This window comes from Brachyhypopomus gauderio, chromosome 3 (genome assembly GCF_052324685.1).
Source record: "Brachyhypopomus gauderio isolate BG-103 chromosome 3, BGAUD_0.2, whole genome shotgun sequence".
Lineage (NCBI taxonomy): Eukaryota > Metazoa > Chordata > Actinopteri > Gymnotiformes > Hypopomidae > Brachyhypopomus > Brachyhypopomus gauderio.
The window spans coordinates 30127458-30151482 of NC_135213.1; the positions used below are offsets into that span (position 1 = coordinate 30127458).

Consider the following 24025-nt stretch of genomic DNA (forward strand, 5'->3'; position numbering starts at 1 on the left):
TCTGACAGAACTCTTCAAAGGGTGACTGTTTTCATATGACCAGCTACAAAAGAAGAGAAATTTACTGATTTTTCACAACTTTACTGTCATGGTTTAAAGAACATGGGTTCTAACTACAGGAGATAAGTAGGTAGATTAGTTGGTAAGTAAGCTAGGAAATTACCATATTTGGGGGTAAGGAAGTGCAGTACTGTTATTATTGAATTGTTGGATAGGAAATTATCAATCCAATTTGACATCACTAGTGTGCATATTGCCATCTACCACAAACGTGACCAACAGGTCTGTGTTTTGAATGAGTTTGTCACATGGTTCAGTAGATTAATGAACAAGGAGCAGTCTATTTATTGTCGTTTTTTAAATTTTCATTTAAGTTGGTGATCTTTCTCGCCTTTGTTGTGCTTCAACTTCTCTTCAGTGTTCGTTGATGCAGAAGGAAATAATTAGAAACAACAGAACAATCTACTGCAAACAAAATGCTTTATTTGTACCAAGATATCTTCATACATATCATATCATATCTTCACCACATTTCATCTGTAAAAGATGAAAGTTGTACAGAAAAATAGCATAAGAAATTATGTTTAAAGGCCATAGGACTTTGAAAGAGGGATTTGGGTGTAAAAGGTTTTTTCCTTCATGCTGCACAACTAAAATAGGGTCTGAACAACTACGCTGACAAAATGGTCCCCTACTTATTTACTCCTTTAGACCATCTCAGATAAACCTGTTAGTAGCTCATGCTTACACTACAACATTGCACAAGTTAGAACAGTAAAATATTAACAAGTACCATCTGGAATACATGTATCCGCTGTCTGGTCCTCCGTGTGATTGTTTGTCCGTTTCTTTACAGAGAGGAGACAATTAGTTTACAACCATTCAACATATGATTCAGACACTAACATATAAATGTACAATTGAACATTCAAAAGAGCAAAATCTACAGCTAACAGGGTGACTGGGTATAAATGGAAGACATTTTTAATAATAAAACAGATACCTTGGATCTGAGCTTAAGCCCCACATCTGCTGCCTGTGCATCACTATGCAGAGCAGATCTTGTGGATGAGGATGCTAATGTGACTTCGGTGGCACTGAAATCCTCAAGTTGGAAAGACTCACAGGTCACCCTGAATCACCTGATCGGTTTGGTGAGAAGTTCTGGAACACTGTCCCACTCTTCATCTTCACCATTCACCTCATCAAATGCCAAATCTGATTTGATCAATTATAGAAAATTATACTGAGAGCAATGAATAACTGTAACACATTAGGTCTTTGGTAAAATATTACCACACTAAATCTCACCTGAAAACCCTGTATTTGGGCTTCCTCTGTCTTTGAGCTTTTCATGCTTGGGGCAGACACATCAGAGATCTCAGCAGGAAGCTCATCTGCCGGCCCACCTTTAGTCTGTAGTAGAGAAAATGAAGACATGCAACTGATTAATCAAGTGCTTGTAAACTATGTTATCCCAAGACGTTTTAGACCTTGTGGAGTGAACATTTATGGTACAATATATTTTTATTTCCGAGGGCCCTCCATTTTAAGGATCCTCTGACTATTAGGGACTTTGACCCCAGGGCCTCTTGGGGGCCCTAGCCATGCTTTTGGGCCCCTTAGGAAAATGGATGAGGCATTGTGGCACTGCTCTGACTTCAACTTCTGGCTATTAGGGGTCCTAGGAAAGAGGGGGGCATATTTTTAGAGGGCCCTGGTTATGAGAGCCCCTACCAGGGGGCCCTAGAGAAGAGCAGGGCATTGCATTAGAGGGCCCTTGATCACGAGGGCCCCTGCTATGGGGCCCTTGACTTCCATAGAAGTCGTTTACCATGGCTCCTTGACTTTCTAGGGACCTACAAATTCAGGCCCTTACTTAATGTTTCTGAATTTGTATTGTTTCAAAATTATTATGTTCAATTTCTCTTAAGCGCTCTTAAGAGACACAAATTAATTGAGCAATTTTGCAATTATTTATATTTAAGACAAGCAATTTGTCTGATGAATGCTATCTTTGACACCGATTAAATTGAGTGAATTTGGCCAAGGGTGTGATTTCACTTGTGTGAAAACAACAAGCCATTTGACTAGTTTCATGTTTCCCCTTTAATAAACAACAGTAAAGAGACCAGTGGTCACTCTAGTTCTGAAGGAATGCATGAAAGCAAAAGTGCCTTCTGCAAGCTAATTTAATAATACTGAGTAGCACAATTTTGGTTTGGTTGCAGATGATGAAACAGCAAGTGGTTTTGTTGTAGTAGCTGTGGCTGCGTATGTGTGTAACCCTGATATTTTGTTTGAGGATTATTTATTGCAAAACATATTTTATTCAGCTTCTTATTCAATGACCATTCAATGACAGTTTGACATGACTTGACATGTTTCAAGGCAGTGTGAAGGGGTCTTGACAATAATTAAACTTGATTTAATATCATTAACACAGCATTTTTAATATACTCAAAACAGCATTTTTGTAGTAGATAGTGGCTGCCCCTCCCCCACCCTCTCACTCAGTGTTGAAAAATTGTTACATTGCTGTGACGGGCAGGGGTGAGCAACAAAAAGGAAGCGATCACGCCAAGTCTCAGGGAAAAAGGATGGTTTAATAGAAAGTGTGCAAACCTAAAACCCGTGCAATAGATCCAAATTAAGGATATAATGACCAGCGGTCAACTGGTACAAAGACAAGACATATATAGACAAACAAACGACCCTCAGGTGAGACGGATCACGGGCTCCGCCCACCTGAGGGACGCACATGACGTCACCAAACAACAACAACAACAACAGCCGCTGTGGACGGAGGCGGCCGGTAGGGGGCCGCCTCACCGTGACAGACCCCCCCACCAAGCCGCACTCCCCTCCACTGGGTGTGTGGCACATAGCGGCTGCACACAAAACACGAAGGGGCAGGAAGGCAGGGACAGGCAGGAACACACCTCCTGCCGTCCGGGAGCTGAAACACAAAACACACAACATTAAACAGCTCACCTCCCCGGGCGGGACCCTGGACCGACCGGGCCGTTAACACCACAAAACCACGCCCCGGTCGGTCACAGGGCCCTCACGCCCTAACCGGCGTTTAGCCAGAGAGCCCCAAGGGTGTGCGGACGAGGAGCTACTACTCCTTTGTCGTCCTTAGTGTGTGTGTGGGTGCAGGTTACCTCCCCGAGGCGTGGCTACTTCTCCTCCTGGACCTACCTCTTCCCAGAGCTGACCCCAGCCCTTGGCTAGGGGTCACCCCAGCCTCCTGGGGAGCCAACCCCTCCCGGGGCCCCTCATCGCACGGTGGACTCCTCCACCCAACCCAGGAGCGCCAGAGACCGAGGCCCAGAGCACCCCCGACGCGGGCTAGGGAGCAGCCCCAAGGGCCTCCTGGTCACCCCGGGCAGGAGGGAGGATCTCCATCTCCAGCAGGAGCTTCTCAGACCGGAGCCCCATGGTCCCCAAACATCCGGGGGCCCCAGCCCTCTAGGGAGGGGCTCTTCATGACCGGGCTCCGGTCACCCCACAACACAAGGGGACTCCTGCCAGGTGGAGACCCCCACAAGGTCCAGGAACACCACGACACCGCCAGGGGGAAGCACCTGCACAGAAAACACACACACACACACACACACACCCAAACACACACCAACATAAAACACAAACGCGCCCTACCCTGTTCAGGGCCTCCCTCGGGAGAGACGCCCTCCGTGCCACACCCCATGGCAAGGGACCACAGCCGGTCCCCCCCCCCCCCCCCCCCCCCAAACACACATTTAAGGGGAGGAGCATGTGTGGAATTACATGCAACAGTTGACAACACGCTAGGACAAAATGCACACGCTATTACTAGACAAACAAACAAAAACGGTGCACAAACAGACAGACGGGACCAACACATGCGCGCTCGACATAAACACACAGTGACGCGCGCCGCTCAGAGCCGCAGTCGCTCCCCACATTTAACACAAGACACACGGGGAGCGAGGCGACAGTGACGAGCGGCGACCGCGTCACACACAAAACATGTAACATTAAACATAACGAGCATGCACACTGATCCACACATCCGTCGACATGAACACACGTTTCAACCAACACAAAACATGAAGAGCCTTTCCAGGGAAGACGCCCTGGTCCTCGCCATGCCACAAACACATACACGGCGGAGCTCTTCAGACAAACTAACAAACAACAGACACGAAGAGTTTTCCCAGGGCAGACAGCCCTGGTCCTCGCCGTGCCACAAACACAACACAAAAGCACGGCGGAACTCTTCACAAGACACCACGCAGACAAACACTTACCACAAGACATGACCACGAACGAAGGAGAAAGAAAAAGAGACTCGGCGGCTTCCGAAGGGTGGCTGGTCATTCTGTGACGGGCAGGGGTGAGCAACAAAAAGGAAGCGATCACGCCAAGTCTCAGGGAAAAAGGATGGTTTAATAGAAAGTGTGCAAACCTAAAACCCGTGCAATAGATCCAAATTAAGGATATAATGACCAGCGGTCAACTGGTACAAAGACAAGACATATATAGACAAACAAACGACCCTCAGGTGAGACGGATCACGGGCTCCGCCCACCTGAGGGACGCACATGACGTCACCAAACAACAACAACAACAATAGCCGCTGTGGACGGAGGCGGCCGGTAGGGGGCCGCCTCACCGTGACAATTGCCCTAAATTCCTACGGGGGCTGAGCCAATCAGGTGTTGTGAGAACTTCCAAGTGAATATGCAAGTTCTATATAAAACCCCCTGCCAGTATCAAAACTCCTCACATTCAGACAGTTCAGCTTGCGAACTTGATCTGTGCTTTTACTACAACTTTTACCTTGCTATTACCAGATCAGCAGCCAACAGCCTTTTTAAAGGATCATTGCCCTTTATACTGCATTATATTATTATATAAATATTTTTATATTATATTAAACTATACTATATTGCATATATTCTGTTACATTCTTTTCATAGTCTTTTCAAAGGCTTATATATTATATTACATGATATAATATTACATTACTATATTTACTATATTAAATTTTGAAGCCATTTTCATGGCTAGTGTAACGTTGCTAACTAGCAACTCACAGCTTTTTAAAAAGTTATTGTTATTTGCATATTACATTATTGATAATATTAGAAGTGTAAGCTTTATAATAGTACATACATACAATACATTTACAATAACAACAATTTATAGCTAAATAGTTATAGGTCAGCCTTTTTTTATTACATATTGTATCTGGTTCTACAATTTTGTGATTGTATTTTTTTCCTGAACATACAACATAGAAACAACATAGTAAGTATTGGATAGGAATAGGAATTTGCAAGACAAGCTTCTATATTTGCATCTTAAGAAACACTTGTCATTAATAACATGGATCCCAAACAAAAAAGTGGTGCCTCAAAAAGCAAAAAATATTAAGGAAGCAAATCAGGCAAATTTCCTTAAAAGCATACCTCTCAAACTTCTGCGAGAAACTGCTGGATATGAGTGAGACAAGTATTGCTAATGTTAGCAGTAATCAGAGTTCTAGCAATGAATATGTGATCACCACTGGCTTAGTGTCACCTGTCAGTGACTATGTACCTTTGCAGACCCCGTCAGGTGCAGAGCAGGATTGCCAGCCCTGCCAGGCTACCACAGATCAGCAGCAGAAAGACCATGAAAGGAAAGTTGCAGGTGTGTCAGACCCACAATCAGACCAGCCAGCTGCATCATTTTTCAAATGAGGAGGGCAAGGACCACGGACGTAGTTTTGGGGGGGGACGGGGGGGACATGTCCCCCCCACTTTTTCAAAAGCCGGTTTTGGTCCCCCCCAGTTTTTACAGTTAAAACCAAATATTTAAGTAGTGACGAAGTCATGTCCCCCCCACTTTTTAACGGTAAAAAAACCAATATTCAAATAGCGACAAATCTAGCACTAGGATCATGCAGCACCCCCCCCCCCCCCCCCCCGCTTAACAGTTCGCCACCCCAGGTTGTGTCCCCCCCACTTATGAAATCAAAACTACGTCCATGGCAAGGACCCCAACTCCTGGTGTGAAACGGTCAACGACCCTGCTTTATGGCCCTGTACCATTACCGACCAAGCCAAGTCGATTCTTGTTAGTAGAGTACCCGGCCTCAGTCAGGGATAGAGGCATTGGGGGTACCAGTAGGAGCTTTACAAATGCTCTACTCAGTTGCTCTCTACCCAACGGGCAAACTGTGACTAGGCAGTGGCTACTTTACTCTCCTTCAACTGGCTGTGTGTATTGTTTTGCTTGCAAACTGTTTTCCAGTAAGCACAAAACTTTTGTTCATGGATTTTCTGACTGGAAACATTCAGAGCGGATTGGTGAGCATGAGGGGAGTGTGGAGCATAGGGCTTGCATGCTAGCATTATATAATCGCTCCAGAGGCACAGTAACAATTGATTCTGATATTGTCAAACAAATTGATGCAGAAAGACAATACTGGCGGGAAGTTTACAAAAGAGTTGTTGCAGTCATCCAGTTTTTGGGGAGAGAGGACTTACTTTCAGGGGAGATGATGAGCTATTAAGATCAGCCCACAATGGTAATTTTTTGGGCATCATAGAACTCTTAGCCAAATTTGACCCATTCCTAGCTGAGCACCTCCAAAGGTTTGGAGGTAAGGGAAAAGGTTCTGTGTTCTACTTATCATCAACAGTGTGTGAAGAATTTATCCATTTGATGGGACAGAGAACAAAGCAAGCAATTGTTAATGAGATCAAAGAATCAAAATACTTCTCTGTTATAGTTGACTCCACTCCAGACCTTGCTCATGTGGACCAACTTACTTTTATTTTCAGGTTTGTTAATAATGACGGACATGTAGTTGAGCATTTTCTAGCTTTTGAGCCTATTGAAAACCATAGTGGGGACAGTTTGGCAGAGTGTGTCGTTGCTATGGTGATAATCTGGGCCTAGACTTATCCAACTGTAGGGGCCAGTCATGTGATAATGCAAGTAACATGTCGGGAAAGTACAATGGATTCCAAACTGATCTTAAACAAAGAAACCCTTTGATTTGTTATGTCCCCTGTGCAGCACATTCACTGAATTTAGTTGGTGTCAATGCTGTTGACAGTAGCCCAGAAGCTGGACATTTTTTTTGACTTTGTACAGGCAATGTACACATTTTGTGCATCATCTACACACAGGTGGGGAAAGGTTTTCCGTGATACTGATATCAAACTCACACTGAAATCACTGTCAGGTACTCGATGGAGCGCACGAGCTGAGTCAACTAAGGCTCTTTGGAAATATTATGCACAACTGAGAGAGGCATTGAATGATATGTCTAAAGATATGGAGGAGAAATGTGTAACTCGAAAAGAAGCCTCTGCACTCTGTGACAAATTGGACACGTTGAAGATGGCCTTCATGGCATACTCCTGGGACACAATACTACAGAGGTTCCAAGCCACAAGCTTGCAGCTGCAGAAGCATGATATTGACATATGTACAGCTACACAACTTCTCTTGTCTTTACAAGACTTTGTGGCAGCACAGAGAGATAACTTTGAGGTGTTTGAAGGGGCAGCTTTAAATGTCATTACTGCTGTCTCCCAAGAGTACAGGCATGACCTCCAGCGTACAAAGAAGCACAAAATTACGTCTGATGATAGTGCAGAGCCAGGTGTAACATTTAACGGAAAGGACAAGTTTCGGATCGAAACTTTCAATGTTGTCATTGACAAACTTGTGTCCTGTCTCAACCCGTTTGAATGCATACACACACTTAACTGAGCTATTTGATGTTCTTTTCATACCTGACAATATGTCCAACAGTGAGCTCACTTTAAAGGCTAACTCACTCGCTGCAGCATATCCTTCAGATCTGAACATGAGCTTGGCTGATGAATTGATACAATACAAATAATTCATAACAGAAAAAGAAAAACATCCTAGTAAAATGCTCAAAACCATGATAAATTTGAATTTACAGTCAACCATTCCAAATGTGTACATAGCACTTAGACTTGTTTTGACTTGTTTTAGACTTTGTTTTGACTTCACACATTGTGAAGGGGAGTGTTCATTCTCCAAACTTGCTCGTATTAAGAATGATCTCAGGATTAGGATGCGCCAAAACCACCTGAACTCACTGTCACTTCTGGCCATTGAATCAGATTTGGTCAGACAGCTTAATTTTGATGAATTAGTGGATGACTTTGCAAGAAAGAAGAGTAGAAAGAAACTTATATAAAATAGGCTCTAGAGTTAGGGTTAGTTAGTGACAGGTGGTTTAATGTATTAATTTATTTATGTTTTTGGGGAGGGGCGGTGTGCGGGGGGGGGGGGGGGGGGGGGGGTCCTGCGCAACTCTTTGTCCAGGGGCCCAGACTATCCTTAATCCGTCCTTGAGCGTCATGGGTGGCTGCCTTGGGAACACGGGTAGGGAGGAGGGTACGGCTCGAGAAAAGAGACCACCTCCCCGTGGCTGCTTGTGCATGGCTGCCTGGCCATGGCATAAACGCGTTCCTGATCTCACACATGCTCGTTTGTGTGCAAAACAATGGCCGATGCCAGCGTTTAGTGTAAGTTGAAATACCTCGTTTTTGTAGACAAACGAATCTTACATTCTAGTCTTGTATTGGCAGTGTATATGTTCATAAAGTTACTTTATGGAGAGGAAAACTTTTAAGAATAGCCTGTTAAGTTCTCTGCATTGTAAACTTCGCATGGGAACAATGTACATCCTAAATTCTGCAATGTGTGATACTGTGAAAGTAAATAGATAATAACAGTGGAAGGACATGTATATTAATTTTATTAATTTATTAATGCTGCTTGATCATTTATATATATATAAATTAAGCAGCGGGAGCTGTCATATCCAACACGCGCTGCGGCCGCCGCCTCGCGGCGTCCCGGGCGGCGTCGCGGGCGGCGTCCCGGGCGGCGGCCGCACGGTAGTCGGTTCTTACCTGAGGAACAGAAAGGTTAGTATTTTTACCAAATCTATCATGCAATAGATCGGCAGAATCCTAGTAGCAGCTCTCTTAAAATGTATAACACAGAAATGACCACTCGATAGTTTAAAACCATTCAGTAGACAATCTATCAGCGCATCACTTCAGAAATTACAGATAATTATGTTAATGAGATAGGCATATATCGTGCTTTTTATATGAATTTCAAAGTAAATTCATGCGTTTTGTCACGTACTTTCTCAGCTATTTTAAGTAAGCCTACATCATGCGTAAAATACGTTGTAGAATGATATTTTTCTGTGACATAGATACAGGCTGTGGACATCTGAACTGGGTTGGGAGAAAATGTATGCTTTTTTTGCACTAACCGCTAAAGGTGAGAATAGTATTGGTCAGAGATTACGATCGTAATAATGTCCTCAGATGGTTTGAATCCCTCAAACTTAATCACACCAAAAGCTAAAGACATGTTCCCCATAAAATTACCTGACACCGCCCCTGACGTAAAACAACATCATGAACACTTTCGTACATGAAAGCCAGTGCCGCTTATTTCATGATAGTCATTTTGGATAAATCACTTACACATTCTATTTTGCAATAACCTGAATTGTAATTAGACCTACTATATAGTTAAAATGTAACCAAGGAGCTAGGAATTAAGGTACCATCTCAAAGGAACTTGAACTTACGCTCATCAGTATTCCAACAATTACAATCATCAAAGACAACATATATATCAAAGACAACATTGTCAAATGTCAAATGTCGTCAAATCACGTCTGTCGTTTGAAACAGCGGTCGCTCCTTTTATTGACACTTTAAGTGTGACGTCACCAGTGATGTTAGTAACGCGTTACTTAGTAATGTGTATATATAAGTGGACTGGCCGACACGAGTGAAATGTATGGTACGCCTTTGGGGCATACCTGTCAAGTTTTGTATTTAAAAATACGGGACATTTCCCGTATATGACGTCATTGCCTAATTTGCATAATCGGTTATTTGCATATAGCTGCAATCGAGGCTGTAGGAGAGACGAAAACATATTTGGAGTGGCAAAAAGTGAAGAAAAAACACCCCAAATATCATGTTTTGAACTACAAATGTGACTAAAGCCACGAGTTTTCAATTTTTTATTTTTTTAAAGCATTCATGTGCCGCGCCAAACAGAATTCTGTCACTAGCCTCGCGAGAACTGCCACCTGCAGTAGTCTGGGTAGCATTACTATGCATTGAGTCATAGTATCCATTACTATGCATTGAGTCATGTCAGCAAAGCAGTGTAGTTCCTATATGTGGGATGTGCATCCATCTGTCACAAAAACAGTCCTAGCGCCCTTATTTCTTATCCGATTTTGATCAAATATGGTTTAAATTAAAGGTGAGAATATTGCCGATGTTGTGATATAAACTTCGAATTATCCCAAGAGATAAATTTATAAGCAGTCTGGGAATTTTTCAATTTAGGTTAAAAAAAAAAAACCCTGCATAAAGCCCTTTTCTTTCACCTGGCTAAAACTAAATAACACATGTATGTCATGTTTTTGATATTCAATCATAATTATGGTAATACAGCTGTAGTTTTCATAAATTCTTTAAGTGCAATACCTCTTATATATGTTCAAGTATAATATGAGATGGCATCAGTGTGGAGGAGCATCTTTGAGCACTACATGGCTAAATGTGGGTGAAATTAATTATGAAATGATGTTAGAGAAAATAATGAGTTTGAATCTGAAATTTATGACAAAATTTGTCAGATTTTTTTTTTTACCTTCAAGTAGCAGAAGAGCTTACACAATTCAGTTTCCCACAAATACATAGATAAATTGACATGACACAAAATATACAATTTTCAAAATCATTTATTGCAGCCACTTCTCATTGGCTACAGAATTTCATCAACTTTAATAAAATATTTATTATTATTAATATGGTCTGGAAGGTTGAAAATCTGTGGCACTGCTCCTTCTCTAACATGTGCCTCTTCAGTGTATGGTTGATATCAGTGGGCAGTGAGCACTGCATATCCCTGCTGTAGATGACGGTCCTCTCAGACGTCCACACTTTCTGACCCACAATTTGTACAGCTCATATTTTCTTTGTTTGTTGGGAAATCTATGTAGAAAAATGGCATTTATTTAAAAAACCTGTATTAACCTGGGGTGAGTTTCCAAAAACGTTCTTAGCGCTAAGTACTTCGTAACCTCGTTCTTACGTACGAGGTTAAGAAGTACTTAGCGCTAAGAACGTTTTGGGAAACTCACCCCTGTTGATTAAAAAAATAATTATGACAAATTTAATTGACTTAAATTTTCATTTGGTTTCATTATTTGTTCAGTTTGTGTAAGAGAGTATCTATGGGACATAATGCCAACTGGACTGAACATCGATCCCAGTAAAACAGATTTAGAGATAAATTTAATATACATCGTATTTACAACATTATCCTAACATGATAACAATATTAATAACAATACATTGTAATTTGTTGGAACAGAAAACTTGTTTTTAAGTGGGTTTACTTCACATAGCTTTATCAAAATCAAGCTAGCATGGACAGTCAACATCCATCATCTCCGCTAATTTTTTTTAAATAAAAATTGTTTTACTGACCTGTGAAATGTGATACCCTTTGATCTTGTGATCTTGTTGTCGTAGTTTTGACAATTTATGTCCCTCTTTGGTTTTCCTTATGTGACTGTCTGCTAGATCTCATTTTTATGTCAATCCATGGATGCTCCTCAATGCACGACTCAATGCATAGTAATGGCACCTGCGCGGCGCATGTTAAGTCACGTGATGTCCAATCCAGTAATATAGATCAATGGGCACATTGCTTAAAAAAAATAAAAATTTAAAACTGAAAACACGGGAAAATAAAAATACGGGAAACGCCGAGACAGAGTGGTAAAATACGGGACTTTCCCGGCCAAAATGGGATACTTGACAGGTATGCGTTTGGGTCACAATGCCTAGAATGACCGTGTTAACACGTCAAATTTGGACGTCTTAAGCATGCTACTGTCACTTGAGTCAAATTCCAGGTCATTTCAAGTGTTTTATAATTAGACTATACTGTTCTACATTTTATAATTGAATAAAACATGCAGTCTACAATACTATGCTTACTTTGATTTTTGTTTAAGTGCAGAGAACCAACCTAATTTCATGTTGTTGTCAGCTTCATTTAATTTTTAATACACACCATTCCTGCACGTCAACCCTGCAACACATTTTTAAAAACGATTTTGCTTGTTTAAGGTGATCGTAATTTCAGGCCATTGCAGAAGGTATTGTACTAGAATGATCAGGCTATAAATGCTGCGGAGTGTATATCAGGATTTGTACATTGAGAAGGGCTGGTACAGTGCAGTGAATGTCTTGTTTGAATCAATCATATGTGTCTCCCAGCAGTGGCAAACATTCCAGTCTACTGGAAATTCCTGGACCATTGGTGAGTTATAGGCCTTGCTACATGTTATGCATTTCTCTGCAGAATGTTATTTTAGAAAATGGTTGTGAAGGACCTGCATTTACTTCTAGAGGCAATTATTGCCTGGAAGTAAAGCAATTTTGGTCTTGACTAGAATTCCCAGTGGATTGGGATTTTTGCTACTGCACAATACCATTTGATACACCTGCATACTACATCTACATCTGTTTCCTCGCTTCAAACAAGATGCAGTGTGCATTGTACCACCTATTTTCAATCTACAAAACCCCATGCACACCTGCAGGCATTTAAAGTCATCCTCATATAAGCAAATCTGTCCCATTCTCTCTGCAAACACCTCTTAATATGTACAGCAATATAGGGTTTTCACATTTTGCATTTCAAAATTCTTCACGCTTTCTCTGTTGGGGACAGACCAGGGGTGCATTTCCCGAAACGTTCGTAGCGCTAAGTACTTCGTAACCTCGTAGGAAATGTATGAGGTTAAGAAGTACTTAGTGTTAAGAACGTTTTGGGAAACCCACCCCAGGATTGTAGGTAGGCCAGTCAAGTGCATACAGTATATCCTCTTTTCTGCAGCCACGGCTTTGTAATTTGTGCTGCGTTTTGCATTGTCTGCAATAATATAAAAGTCAATGTAAATGTAAGAAACTGTAACGACGGGGTGAAGGAGGCAGGCACCATGACGTTGAAGGTGAACATACAACGATTTATTAATACGGACGTGAAGCTCCGGGCGGAGCGCGAGCAGCACGCAGTTCACACTCACGCAGACACGAAACTTTAGATAAAGACGAGCACAAGACACTGCGCGAACGCACATTATATAGGTGATTAACACAGACCCTCGTGATCTCGAGACAAGGCACAGGTGATACTACGAACACGCTCACGGACAACCCACACCCACGGAACTACTTATATGGACATAACAGCACGCAGACAACATAGCGGCACGCCCACAGGGAAGGGTCCGGGACTGTCACCGTAACAGAACCCCCCGCCAGGGGCTCGCTACTCCCGGAGCGTCCCGCGCAGCTGGAAAGCCCCGAACCTACACCGACGGGCAGGACCGGAGCCGCCGGGATCACGAGCCTCCGAGAGCCTTCACCCCCGGTGGAGGGAACCGCCACAAACAGCCCTAGTACACCTTTCCTGGGAAGACAGGGGAAAATACATTAAACAACGGCACGTTGACAAACACACACACAGGTACATGAAACACGAAAGGCACAAGAGGGAAAAGGAAATTAGGGAACAACAACGGGACAGACAAACAGACGGGTACTGGCAGCCATGGGACCGCTAGCACACTTGCAGCCAGCGGCGCAAATCCCCCTGGGGCAACGGGATAGACCGGAGGCGTGATCCCTCCAGTCGGGACAGTACCCCCAGCGCACGCAGCGCTGGGTGTTGCTCCGGGCGCGCTCGCGCCCTCCTGCGGTGGTCGTGGCGTTTCTGCCACGCCTCCAGGCGCCACCGGAGGAACCCTCTTTTGCCGCACGCTGACGGCCCTATGAGGCGGCGGTCTTGCAGCTTTTCTGGGCACCACCGGAGGTCTTCCCCGTCGCCTTGTGCTGGCTGCTGCACGAGGCGGCGTTCTGGCCGCTCCTCTGGGCACCACTGGAGGTCCTGTCTTTTGCCGCGAACCGGTGGTGGTTCGAGGAGCCCCTGTCGGAGACCCCAACCTCCACTCCTGGCCGCTGGCAAAGCCAGTCTCCCCTCGTACCTCTCGGGGTAGCGGCTTCTCGTCCCCCGCCATCTCCATCTCCTCTTCCTCGGAGAGCTCCTGGTCCACAGCCATCGGCTCCTCGGAGTCAGGATAGCGCGACCAGCTCATCTCGCTCCCCTCCGAGGGAGCACAAGGGACCTTCTCTCTGTCAGGGCACCCCTTCTCCGACCTAACGGTCTCTTCGGAGCTGACAGAGAGGCTGTCTTCCTCCTTGCCATAGCAGACGGTGGGAACGGAGTACTCAGACGGCGTTGGGCTGCCGCCTTCTTTCCCACCGTAGCAGACGGTGGGAACGGAGTACTCAGACGGCGGAGGGCTGACGTCATCCTCTCTGCCGTCGTAGCAGACGGTAGGAGCGGAGTAGACTGATGGTGGAGGGCTGACGTCATCCTCTCTCCCGTCGTAGCAGACGGTAGGAGCGGAGTAGACTGATGGTGGAGGGCTGACGTCATCCTCTCTCCCGTCGTAGCAGACGGTAGGAGCGGAGTAGACGGACGGTGGAGGGCTGACGTCCTCCTCTCTCCCGTCGTAGCAGACGGTAGGAGCGGAGTAGACGGACGGCGGGTAGCGGGCTCCGTCGCCTGGGTGAAAGGGTGAAATCCGGCTGCGGCTCATCTTCGCTGATTGAGAGTTGTGGAATGCGAACGCCTTCTGGTATTCATGGCATGCGTAGAGGAGGGACCTGCCCTGACAGGGGACCGCGAGCGCCCTCTGGTGGACATGGGCGGGGCAGCGCCGGGGCCTGCCCTGACACTCAGATGTAATGACAATAAAAAGCCCCTTGACCTTGGTGCGCTCCTTTGACGTAACAACCACCCGGCTGGGGCTATCTTACAGTCAGCCATATGGGATTCTCCCCCGACAATGTATGTCTGTATGTAAATTCTTTAACACCTCAAGGGGTGTGGTTTTTCCTGTATGTAACCTATGTGTTGGTAGACTGTCAGCACTGCAAAAAAGGCTAGTTGAAATATAAGAAAAAAATACTTAATTCAAGCATAAAGTTAATCAATACTAGTCAAATTATCTGTCCATGCAGCAAGATAATTTTACTTGACAAGAATTCTCAAAATAAGTTTGTTCAAGTCTTGAAATTAGATTGCTCTGACAGGCTGCAAGAGCTTAAAATAAGTCAAAAGTACTAATATTTAGATAAAATTACTTGAAAACAGATGTGCTAGACCACAGTAACAAGTCTAATATTCTGAATATGAGCAAATAATGCTTATTTAGTTTTTGGAACTCTTAATATAGGTTTTCTAATGTAAGTGTAAAATACTTAGTACTAGGGTATTATGACTACTTGAAACAAGTTGTCTCATCTTAAAACAGGTACTCTTAAAAACCACATTTTACTTGAAACTAGGTTTTAATCCAGGATCTTACATCTTAAAACAGGAAACCCATAAGTAATTCACCACCAAAACAAGTGAAAATTCTGTCAACATTTATTGACCGTACTGTAGACCATCAAACCACTTGTTTAAACACAGGGGCTTAATACACACTAAACAACTGAAGTACACAGCAATTGACTTAATACACACTAAACAACTGAAGTACACAGCAACTGACAGTGAACAACTGCACATGATCACTTTCCCAGTATACTGAGCAAACAGCAAGGTGAGGGAGGGAGGTAGGAGTGAGTAGAGAGAAAGAATGTGTGAATGAATGAGTGGGAAAGAGAGAAGAGGGAAAGAAAAAGATTGACTGACACACACACACAGAGAGAGAGAGAGAGAGAGAGAGAGAGAGAGAGAGAGAGAGAGAGAGAGAGAGAGAGAGAGAGAGAGAGAGAGAGAGAGAGAGAGAGAGAGAGAGAGAGAGAGAGAGAGAGAGAGAGAGAGAGAGTGTGTGTGGAGGCATTTAAATACACAGTGAACAACTGCATTTGAACATGACTTTCCCCACTAGTAAGCAAACAAAAAATGCAACTACTTCTCAATAAATGATTTCCACTCTGCCATTGCCCTCTTATATGCACCTGTAGCATCTCGATCATGGATTGGGTCACACAGTACCTCAGTTTGAATGACCGAGAGGAGGGTTGCAACACATTTTGGGTACGTCAGGTGCATCGTATAGTAGTATGCCATCAACATCAACATCCCATCAAAGAACTCCTCCTTTGGTATGGTGCTTACAGGTACGTTTCCCACGGCAAGGATGCAGACCTTTCCATCAAAGAGTAACACAGGACTGGTGAGAGGGCGCTTTTCCAAGTAAAGTGACGGATCCTCCATTGCCTTTAATTTGAAAGAAAAAGAAAAATTTATAAATGTCTTTTTCTAAGACTAAGAAAAATCAATACACCAACTGAAATGCACAATAACCTCACCTGAAGGACATGCAATAGTGCTTCACTGGGATTCCCGAGCCGTTTTGGTGGTGAAGTTGGTGAGGGAAAGAGTGATGGGAGACCAGTCAAACAGGCAATGGTGAAATCCGCTGGAAGAGGCATAATTAGATAAATTAACATCCGTGTATCAGAGGTCCTGCAGACACAAATAGGAAGCTGAAGGATTACAGTTTTACAGAGTTCAGATTTGGAATAGAACTGCAACATACCTTCACGCATATTCAAGGGTATAGGTGGTTTCAGGACTTTCTTCCACACACCATAGAACTGTACATTGGCACAGAAGGTTTCCCATCTTTTCTTTGTTTCATCAATGTATTTGGGGTTGGTGCCACCCAAGATTCGACGCAGCTCATCCATTGCCTAGGATAAAATTGTGCATTTAGTGCAGCTGATATCATTACACAGAAACAAGCACACAAAAGAGTGAGATATGAAACTTACATTTTTAGGGTCTTTGAAACATGGATATGCTTCAAATATCTGCGCAATCCTGTCTTCCTCCTTCAACACACTTGAGTCGATGAAGGCCCGCCTTGCATCAAACTCAAGGTCCAAAATTTGAGCAACATCACTTTGGTTAGGTTTTGAGTTGGGCTTGCTGTACATGTTGGAGAGTGTTTTGTAATGCCTTGCCTGCATTTTCAGGCTGTCCTGATGTTCTGAAATATAACAGTAGAGTTCAGAAAGTTTAATTATTTCTAAATATATTTTCTTGATCAGCCAAAGAACAGGGAAAACACATAAATAAAACTCACTGGTAAATATTCAAAGTGCCAGTGTAAAAGGTAAGCTCTTTTAAATTTTATATTTTATACACGCACACAATAAAAACAATACTGCATGCAGTATTACCTGGATTTAAGTCATCATTGCTGACATCGCTCTCTGGAAGAATAACAGTTGAAGCAGTTGAAGCTGAAGAACTTGCAGTACCTTCTTCTTCTGTACTCGTTTCAAAGAGTGATCTCTTTGCGGACCCTCTTTATGGCTTTGGGCCCTGCCTCTTTCTTGGAGACTTAATATTTTGCAGTCGCTTATACATTTTAGAGTAAATCGTCAGCTGTGGCAAAGGAAAGTTGATAAGTTAAGCTGTCATGTCATCCACCAAGCCCTTTAATGTTTTAGATGCAAAATAACTTACATATGGCAGATCTGAAGTGTCACGTAGCATAGGGTAATAGTCAACGATCTTCTGTGACACTGCTCTCAGCTCATGTTTTGAGGGGTATCTTTCCTCTTTTCCCAGGGGACTAGCACGCAGAATGGCAACCATGCTGGTGATTGTGTTTCTGATGAGCCTGCAACTTAGCTCCTTTGACATCTTGCAAACTTTTTCCTTTCCATTGCGGAGCAAATCAAAATACTGGCTGCGCACCATGTCCAACTCTGAGTCTGTGTACACTACATACTCTGGTGGGTCTGGCAGTTTCACCGTTTTGGCTGTAATTTCATGAACAGGGGTAGAGGTCTGAGGCTGGCTTGTCAACACTGCACAGGTAGCGGACACAGCACTTCCTCGATCTTGATCAGGATCACCATCCTATACGAATTACAAAAACACACACAAAACATTCTTTAAAATAAAATAATTTTATGCTTTCCATAAACTTCCTGAGTTCCTCCACAGATGCATTACCTTTGGGCCAATCATGTCCCATAATTTCTTCCTCTTCAGAAAATTCTCTGGTCCAGGAAAGAGGTCTTTCAAATCTTCCCGACTTAGGGTTTTCAGAACCTCCTCATCAATATTTGCAGCTTTAAAAATATCAGTAACATGCCTGGCATCAGTATCACATTACACATGTTTTGGTACGAATTCTTCATTGAAACATAGCCTACAACTGTTCATATCTATGGATATTTGCTAGCAGCATGACCATGCTAACTGAACAAAAATGGCACACATTTTAAAATACATACAAAACGAGATGAATACACGAAGAATTCTTACACATTGTCCATCCTGATGAGCAAATAACCCCTAACTTAACAGGTCTTTCTTAGAAGTGCCAGCTATTTAATTTAGGTTTATCCCACATATTTCTGAAATGCTAACGTTAGCCTAGCTTGTGAACTTTATGTTGCTCCATCTGCGCATGATTCCATTAATGTACCAACTGACACCGTGCTTTGAAATAGCTTAGCTTAAACACAACTTACCCCGTAGCACCGACAGTGTAGTCTCATCTAAATCATCCATACCATCCAAGAAAGTGGCTTTTCTTTCTGTCTCTGTTCTCAAATGTAAGCAGTTATCTGAGGACAAAACATATCGATAAGTTTGCTAATGATACCTAGCAAAAGCATTTAGCTTTGTAATGTAGACTTGCTGACTATGGCTAGCTTTCGATTATAACTTTAAGCTCCTCAGTCTCCAAGCTAGGAGAGCAGGTAAAATATTAAATAATATCGGAACAAATGTATACAATATACTACACCAAAGATATCGTGAACATAATGTTAAATCCGTGCTTACCCCGACGTGCACTTTTCAGGCTTCCGTTGAACACTGCCGCTTTTTATCTGAAAAAGGCGGCAATTCTCTTCTAGTGATGTGTCGTTCGCGAACGATCCGGCTCTAAGAGCCGGCTCTTTGAAGTGAACGATTGGAACCGGCTCCACAATGGGAGCCGTTTTAGGATCCTATTTGGGAGCCGCTTTTTCCTTCAGTATTGCGCTTGTGCTCTGCAAGTGCCACAGTTTTTTTCCAACATCGTTTTTATTTGTCCTTCGGTGCCTCGCTGTCTCTCCCTCTCCTTGCGCGTATTGCTCTGTTTCTGCCAGTGGTAGAGCATACTTGGCGCGTCGCGACCTGCGCGAGGGTCCGTGCGCCGAAAATGACGCAATCGCGGTGGCTCCGCCCCTGCGCGAGGACCCTCGTGCGAAGCGAGGTCGTGCACCTCTTCAGCGCAATGAACAAAGTCGTGTATGCCGGCTTCATACACCTTTACAAGGTGGAATTTAAGCACTTGTACGTCAATTTTCAATATTGGAAAAGGCCATTTTCAATATTTCCCAGCACCTTAAACTTAAATATTTATACATATACTCGAAATTATTCGAAATAATTCGCTTTTTTATCACATCGATTCAGTCAGACATCTATTTGTTGTGAAACAAAATACAGTTACATTTTCAAGTAGCCTACTTTAGCCTACTTTAGCACTTTTCAAACCTGGAACACAATGCAACATTAATTTTCGTCAGGTAATTGTTCCTTCCCCTGTTTTTGAGGGGTGTTTCTTTTTCTCACATATCGTTTCGGACAACACTGCAAAGAATGTCTCCACTGCCCGCTTGTCAAGCGTGTGCTCCACACATCTGACCAATCACACACAGCTTTCAGTTAATAATGTGGTGGGAAAACACTGAAAAAAAAAGTCTCCACTTTTTTTGTGGAAGGCAATTGACCAAGCTGTATTGCGTTCTATTTTGTGATAATTTAATAATTGCTATAATAAAAGATTTATTTATAAAGCATTGTTATGCAGCATTTTTACTCATCACAAGTGCTTAACAATGTCAATAATGAAACAAAATGTAATAAAATTAGGTTTAAGCTATTAATTAATAATGTAAAAAATATATATGGGGAGCCGTTTGGGAGCCGAAAAGAGCCGGCTCTCCACAGTAAGAAGAGCCATTAGAGCCGCATCTCAAAATAGAGCCGAAAATCCCATCACTATTCTCTTCAACGTTGAACTGACGCATCTGTTTGACGTGCGGGTGAGCGGAGAGCAGGTCATAGATCAGAGGTGTGAGCAGCGTGCGCAAATATTTTCTCATATATAAAATTGTACGACATAAGTTGTTGTAAAAATTCATATTCATATTTCTGGCAATTCATATTTTTGGTTAGCAAATAGGAAGCACAGGTGTAACCAATCCCACAGACAAGCACCAAAACGAGCCTACTAAATACTACTGGAGCGGTGTGGCGGTGCATGATCTGTTTCGTTTTTGTTGCGTTAAGTTTAAAATCGCTCCTCAGCCACATAAATGTCACGCATGGCCGTAGTCAGGATTTCTGGGTTCTTTGTGGAATTGATGGTTGTGAACAAGATTTTAGAGTTTACAACTCATTTTATCGCCATCTTAAACGAACACACCCTTTGTATTTGGCGACCGGATGCCCACCAAGCGGATGGAGGACAACACCTACATCAGCTGTACTTGGGTCAGAGAACTTTGGTGCATCTATCTTTTCTGAAGCCACTACTCCTGCAAGAACATACTTTGTAGAGGAACAGTCACACGGTAGTCAAATTGAAACTTGTATGGAAACAACTCCTGATTCCCATTCTATTCAGGTAAGTTTTGATTTGGCAAATTGCAAAGTTAATTTTAATCCATGAGGCATATTTATGATTCTTGATTAAAATTACATGGTTTAGCCTACATGATTTCTGTATTTTGAAGTGAAGACAGTCAAAATGTATTCTATAAAATGTATTGTAGGTTATGAAACTTAAGTTGAAATTTAATATGTATTATGGATTTGGATATGTGCATTTGTTATGACTATAATAATAATAATAATAATAAGTTAAACTTATATAGCACCTTTCTAGTACCCAAGGACACTTTACAAAATTCCTATTTCAATTCAATTTCAATGTTTATTTCAAATATGGAAAACTAAAAACAAAACAAATGATAAAACAGATAACAAAACAATTTATCAAAATTCCTATGAGAAGAGAAAAAAATAATAAATGAATAAATACGAAAGACTACTGAGATATTCAATTTTATTTATGAAAGGAAAATAATGGCGCTGGAACATCTGTAACCAAACCGGATATTGGCAAGTCTGCGGCAGCATTTGCAATCAGTGTCCGGGAGGAATGCCATTTGTCACAGGTCAGTTTTGCATAAAAAATGCATGCATGTCACGCCTGGCTCCGCCCCTTCCCTGTCTGTCTGCCCGGCTCCTCCTCCCCTGGTTTTCTGTTTAGTTCCGCCTCTCGTTTTGTCTCATTGATTTCAGCTGTCGCTTGTTTTGTGTTCATGTGGGTGTGTATATATTCTTTGTTTTCCTGGTATGAGGTGTGGGTCAATGTTATGTTGAAGTCGGAGTTTTGTAGTACCATGGTTTATGTTTCTATCTATATCTTGCTTGTACTTCTATTTACGTGTCATGTTTCATGGTAAAGGTTGCTGTGTGTTACGTCGTTCAAGTTTCAGTGTGTGAGGTTTGTTCTGTTTTGTCACGTTTCTCTTCATTGTGGTTCGGTTGTAGATATTGCCTTGTTCGTCTATAAGTAGTCTTAGATTCATCACGTTTCCTGTAGTTGTGTCTCTGTCGTATGTTGCCCAACGTCGTATATGGTTTACTTCTGTTTAGTCATGTTTGCTTATGTTGCATTTCAGCTGTATATAGTGTCCTGTTAGTTTATGTTTAGCTTCTGTAGCCTACGCGTTCTGTTTCCTGTGTCTTATTGTATTGTACGTATGGTCTCCCATTTATGTTTATATGATTCTGTACCACGGTGTCCTTGTATTGCCTAGTCTTATGTTTGGAGTGTTTGTCGGCTTTAGGTGCCTCATAATAATATATGTTGTTAAGTTCTTTTGGTTACGCGTTGTGTTCTTTCTTGAGTGTCTGTAGTCTGTGTTTCGGTACTAGTTTACGATGCCACGTAAAAGTAGAGTGCTAAGTGCTAACTCGACACGGTTAGCCAGGATGGCTAAACATAACAGCTTGGAGTCCCGCTCTCCAGCGCCAGTGCGTCCGCCCCCTGATCAAGCAACCACCCCAACGTTACAGATTGACCCACCTGATCAGGACGCAGCGAGAGAGCGTGGGGTAGAGATCTACCCTTTACCTGAGGACCTGCTTGTGCGGATTAAACGGGGAGAGCCGTTTGAACTGCCTTCAGAAATAGGTCCCCCGAATGTGTTTGATGGGGAAGGTCCCCTAGAAGGTTTTGTTCTCCAGAGTACTTTGTTTTTTGACTGTTTGCTCGGCCCACAACCTCCCGAGTTTCTTAAGGTTAGATACCTACTACAGTACCTGGAGGGGAAGGCCCTGCAATGGGCCGATCTTCTAATGTTACGGAGAGCCCATGAGATGGAGACTTTGGATGGGTTTTTCGGAATGCTTAGGGCTCGCTTTGGCAAGTACAATGCAGAGCATTGGTCACATGACTGGTCCGACCCTGAGGAGGTAGCAGCCCGTAGGGCTGAACGGATCCTCAAGGCGACGCCAGCCGCCCAGCCTACGCCTACGCCAGCCGCCCAGCCTACGCCTACGCCAGCCGCCCAGCCTACGCCTACGCCAGCCGCCAAGCCTACGCCTACGCCAGCCGCCCAGCCTACGCCAGCCGCCCAGCCTACGCCAGCCGCCCAGCCTACGCCAGCCGCCCAGCCTACGCCTACACCAGCCGTCCAGGAGCGACCTGTGAGCGTACCCGAGGCCCAGGAGCGTCCTGTGAGCGTACCCGAGGCCCAGGAGCGTCCTGTGAGCGTACCCGAGGCCCAGGAGCGACCTGTGAGCGTACCCGAGGCCCAGGAGCGTCCTGTGAGCGTACCCGAGGCCCAGGAGCGACCGGTGAGTGTTCCCGCGACCCTGGAGAGGTCGTCTGCGCCGGTTCCTGTCCCCGCGACCCAGGAGAGGTCGTCTGCGCCGGTTCCTGTCCCCGCGACCCAGGAGAGGTCGGCCGCGCCGGCGCCTGTTCCCGCTGCTCGGAGGTCGTCGCCGCCGGCGCCTGTTCCCGCTGCCCGGAGGTCGTCGCCGCCGGCGCCTGTTCCCGCTGCCCGGAGGTCGTCGCCGCCGTCACCGCCTGTTCCCGCTGGCCGGAGGGGGTCGCCACCGTCGCCGCCGCCTGTTCCTGCTGTCTGGAAGGGGTCGCAGCTGTCGCCGCACGTCCCCGTGTTCCAGAGGTGGTCTGGGCCTGACCCTCGGACTGCTCAGTTTGCGCCAGGACCTGCGCAGCCCATTCCCCCTACCCAGACACAGGGACTGCTGGGAACAGCCACCCAAGGGGACTATGTCTATGACACAGGGGTTAAGATAACCCCCACGATGTGGGAACTCCTGGGACACATGACCCAAATGAAACTGTTGTTCTGGACTCCTGTTCCTGAGTACGTGTTTGTGCCTGTTCCTGTGACCTCCTATTGTTCCTCTGTAGTCTCTGTACCCGTGTCTGTTTCAGGTTCGTGTGTTTTTGTGCCCCATACGGTTCCGGTTCCTTGTCTGTGTGTTCGGCTTGTTCCTGTTCATGTATCTGTGGTTTTTCGCATACTCACCTCTGTGTTCTCCTGTTCCTCCGATCCAGTGTCTCCCCCCGGGTCTACTACTGTACTTACCTCTTCTCCCTCTGATCGTTCGGCTGGTTCCTCATCCACTCCCATGCACACGCCCGGTTTTGTTTCTGTTTCCACAGCCTCGCCTTCCGAAATGCCTCCAGTGGGATCCGGTTCATACTCCAGTGATGTGCCAACAGTGTCTCGCTTCCTTTCACTGCCCGTGTCCCCTGCCTCTTCCGTGTCTTCTATGTTTTGTTCTGGTTTTAGGT

The 24025-nt window shown here is 44.2% G+C and overlaps 2 protein-coding genes and 1 long non-coding RNA gene across 3 annotated transcripts; 1 reads left to right on the top strand and 2 right to left on the bottom strand.

The window, feature by feature from the left end:
* Window positions 1-626: 626 nt before the first annotated feature.
* On the bottom strand, window positions 627-3659 carry LOC143509811 (uncharacterized). Its single transcript, XR_013129786.1, has 3 exons — window positions 3205-3659; window positions 1312-1416; window positions 627-1218 (listed from the first exon to the last, which is right to left on the bottom strand). It is a non-coding gene; the product is annotated as an uncharacterized LOC143509811 (long non-coding RNA).
* A 7449-nt stretch (window positions 3660-11108) lies between these two features.
* On the bottom strand, window positions 11109-21018 carry LOC143511048 (uncharacterized). Its single transcript, XM_077001062.1, has 9 exons — window positions 18979-21018; window positions 18663-18758; window positions 18139-18257; window positions 17644-18042; window positions 17355-17562; window positions 16944-17161; window positions 16709-16862; window positions 16479-16588; window positions 11109-16386 (listed from the first exon to the last, which is right to left on the bottom strand). The coding sequence occupies exon 9, from the start codon at window positions 14750-14752 to the stop codon at window positions 13547-13549; it is 1206 nt and encodes a 401-aa protein (XP_076857177.1). The 5' UTR covers window positions 14753-16386; window positions 16479-16588; window positions 16709-16862; window positions 16944-17161; window positions 17355-17562; window positions 17644-18042; window positions 18139-18257; window positions 18663-18758; window positions 18979-21018; the 3' UTR covers window positions 11109-13546.
* Window positions 20451-23521, top strand: LOC143509639 (uncharacterized). The gene is made up of 3 exons (XM_076998491.1): window positions 20451-20812; window positions 21267-23267; window positions 23386-23521. The coding sequence occupies exons 2-3, from the start codon at window positions 22138-22140 to the stop codon at window positions 23519-23521; spliced, it is 1266 nt and encodes a 421-aa protein (XP_076854606.1). The 5' UTR covers window positions 20451-20812; window positions 21267-22137.
* The last annotated feature ends 504 nt before the right edge of the window (window positions 23522-24025 follow it).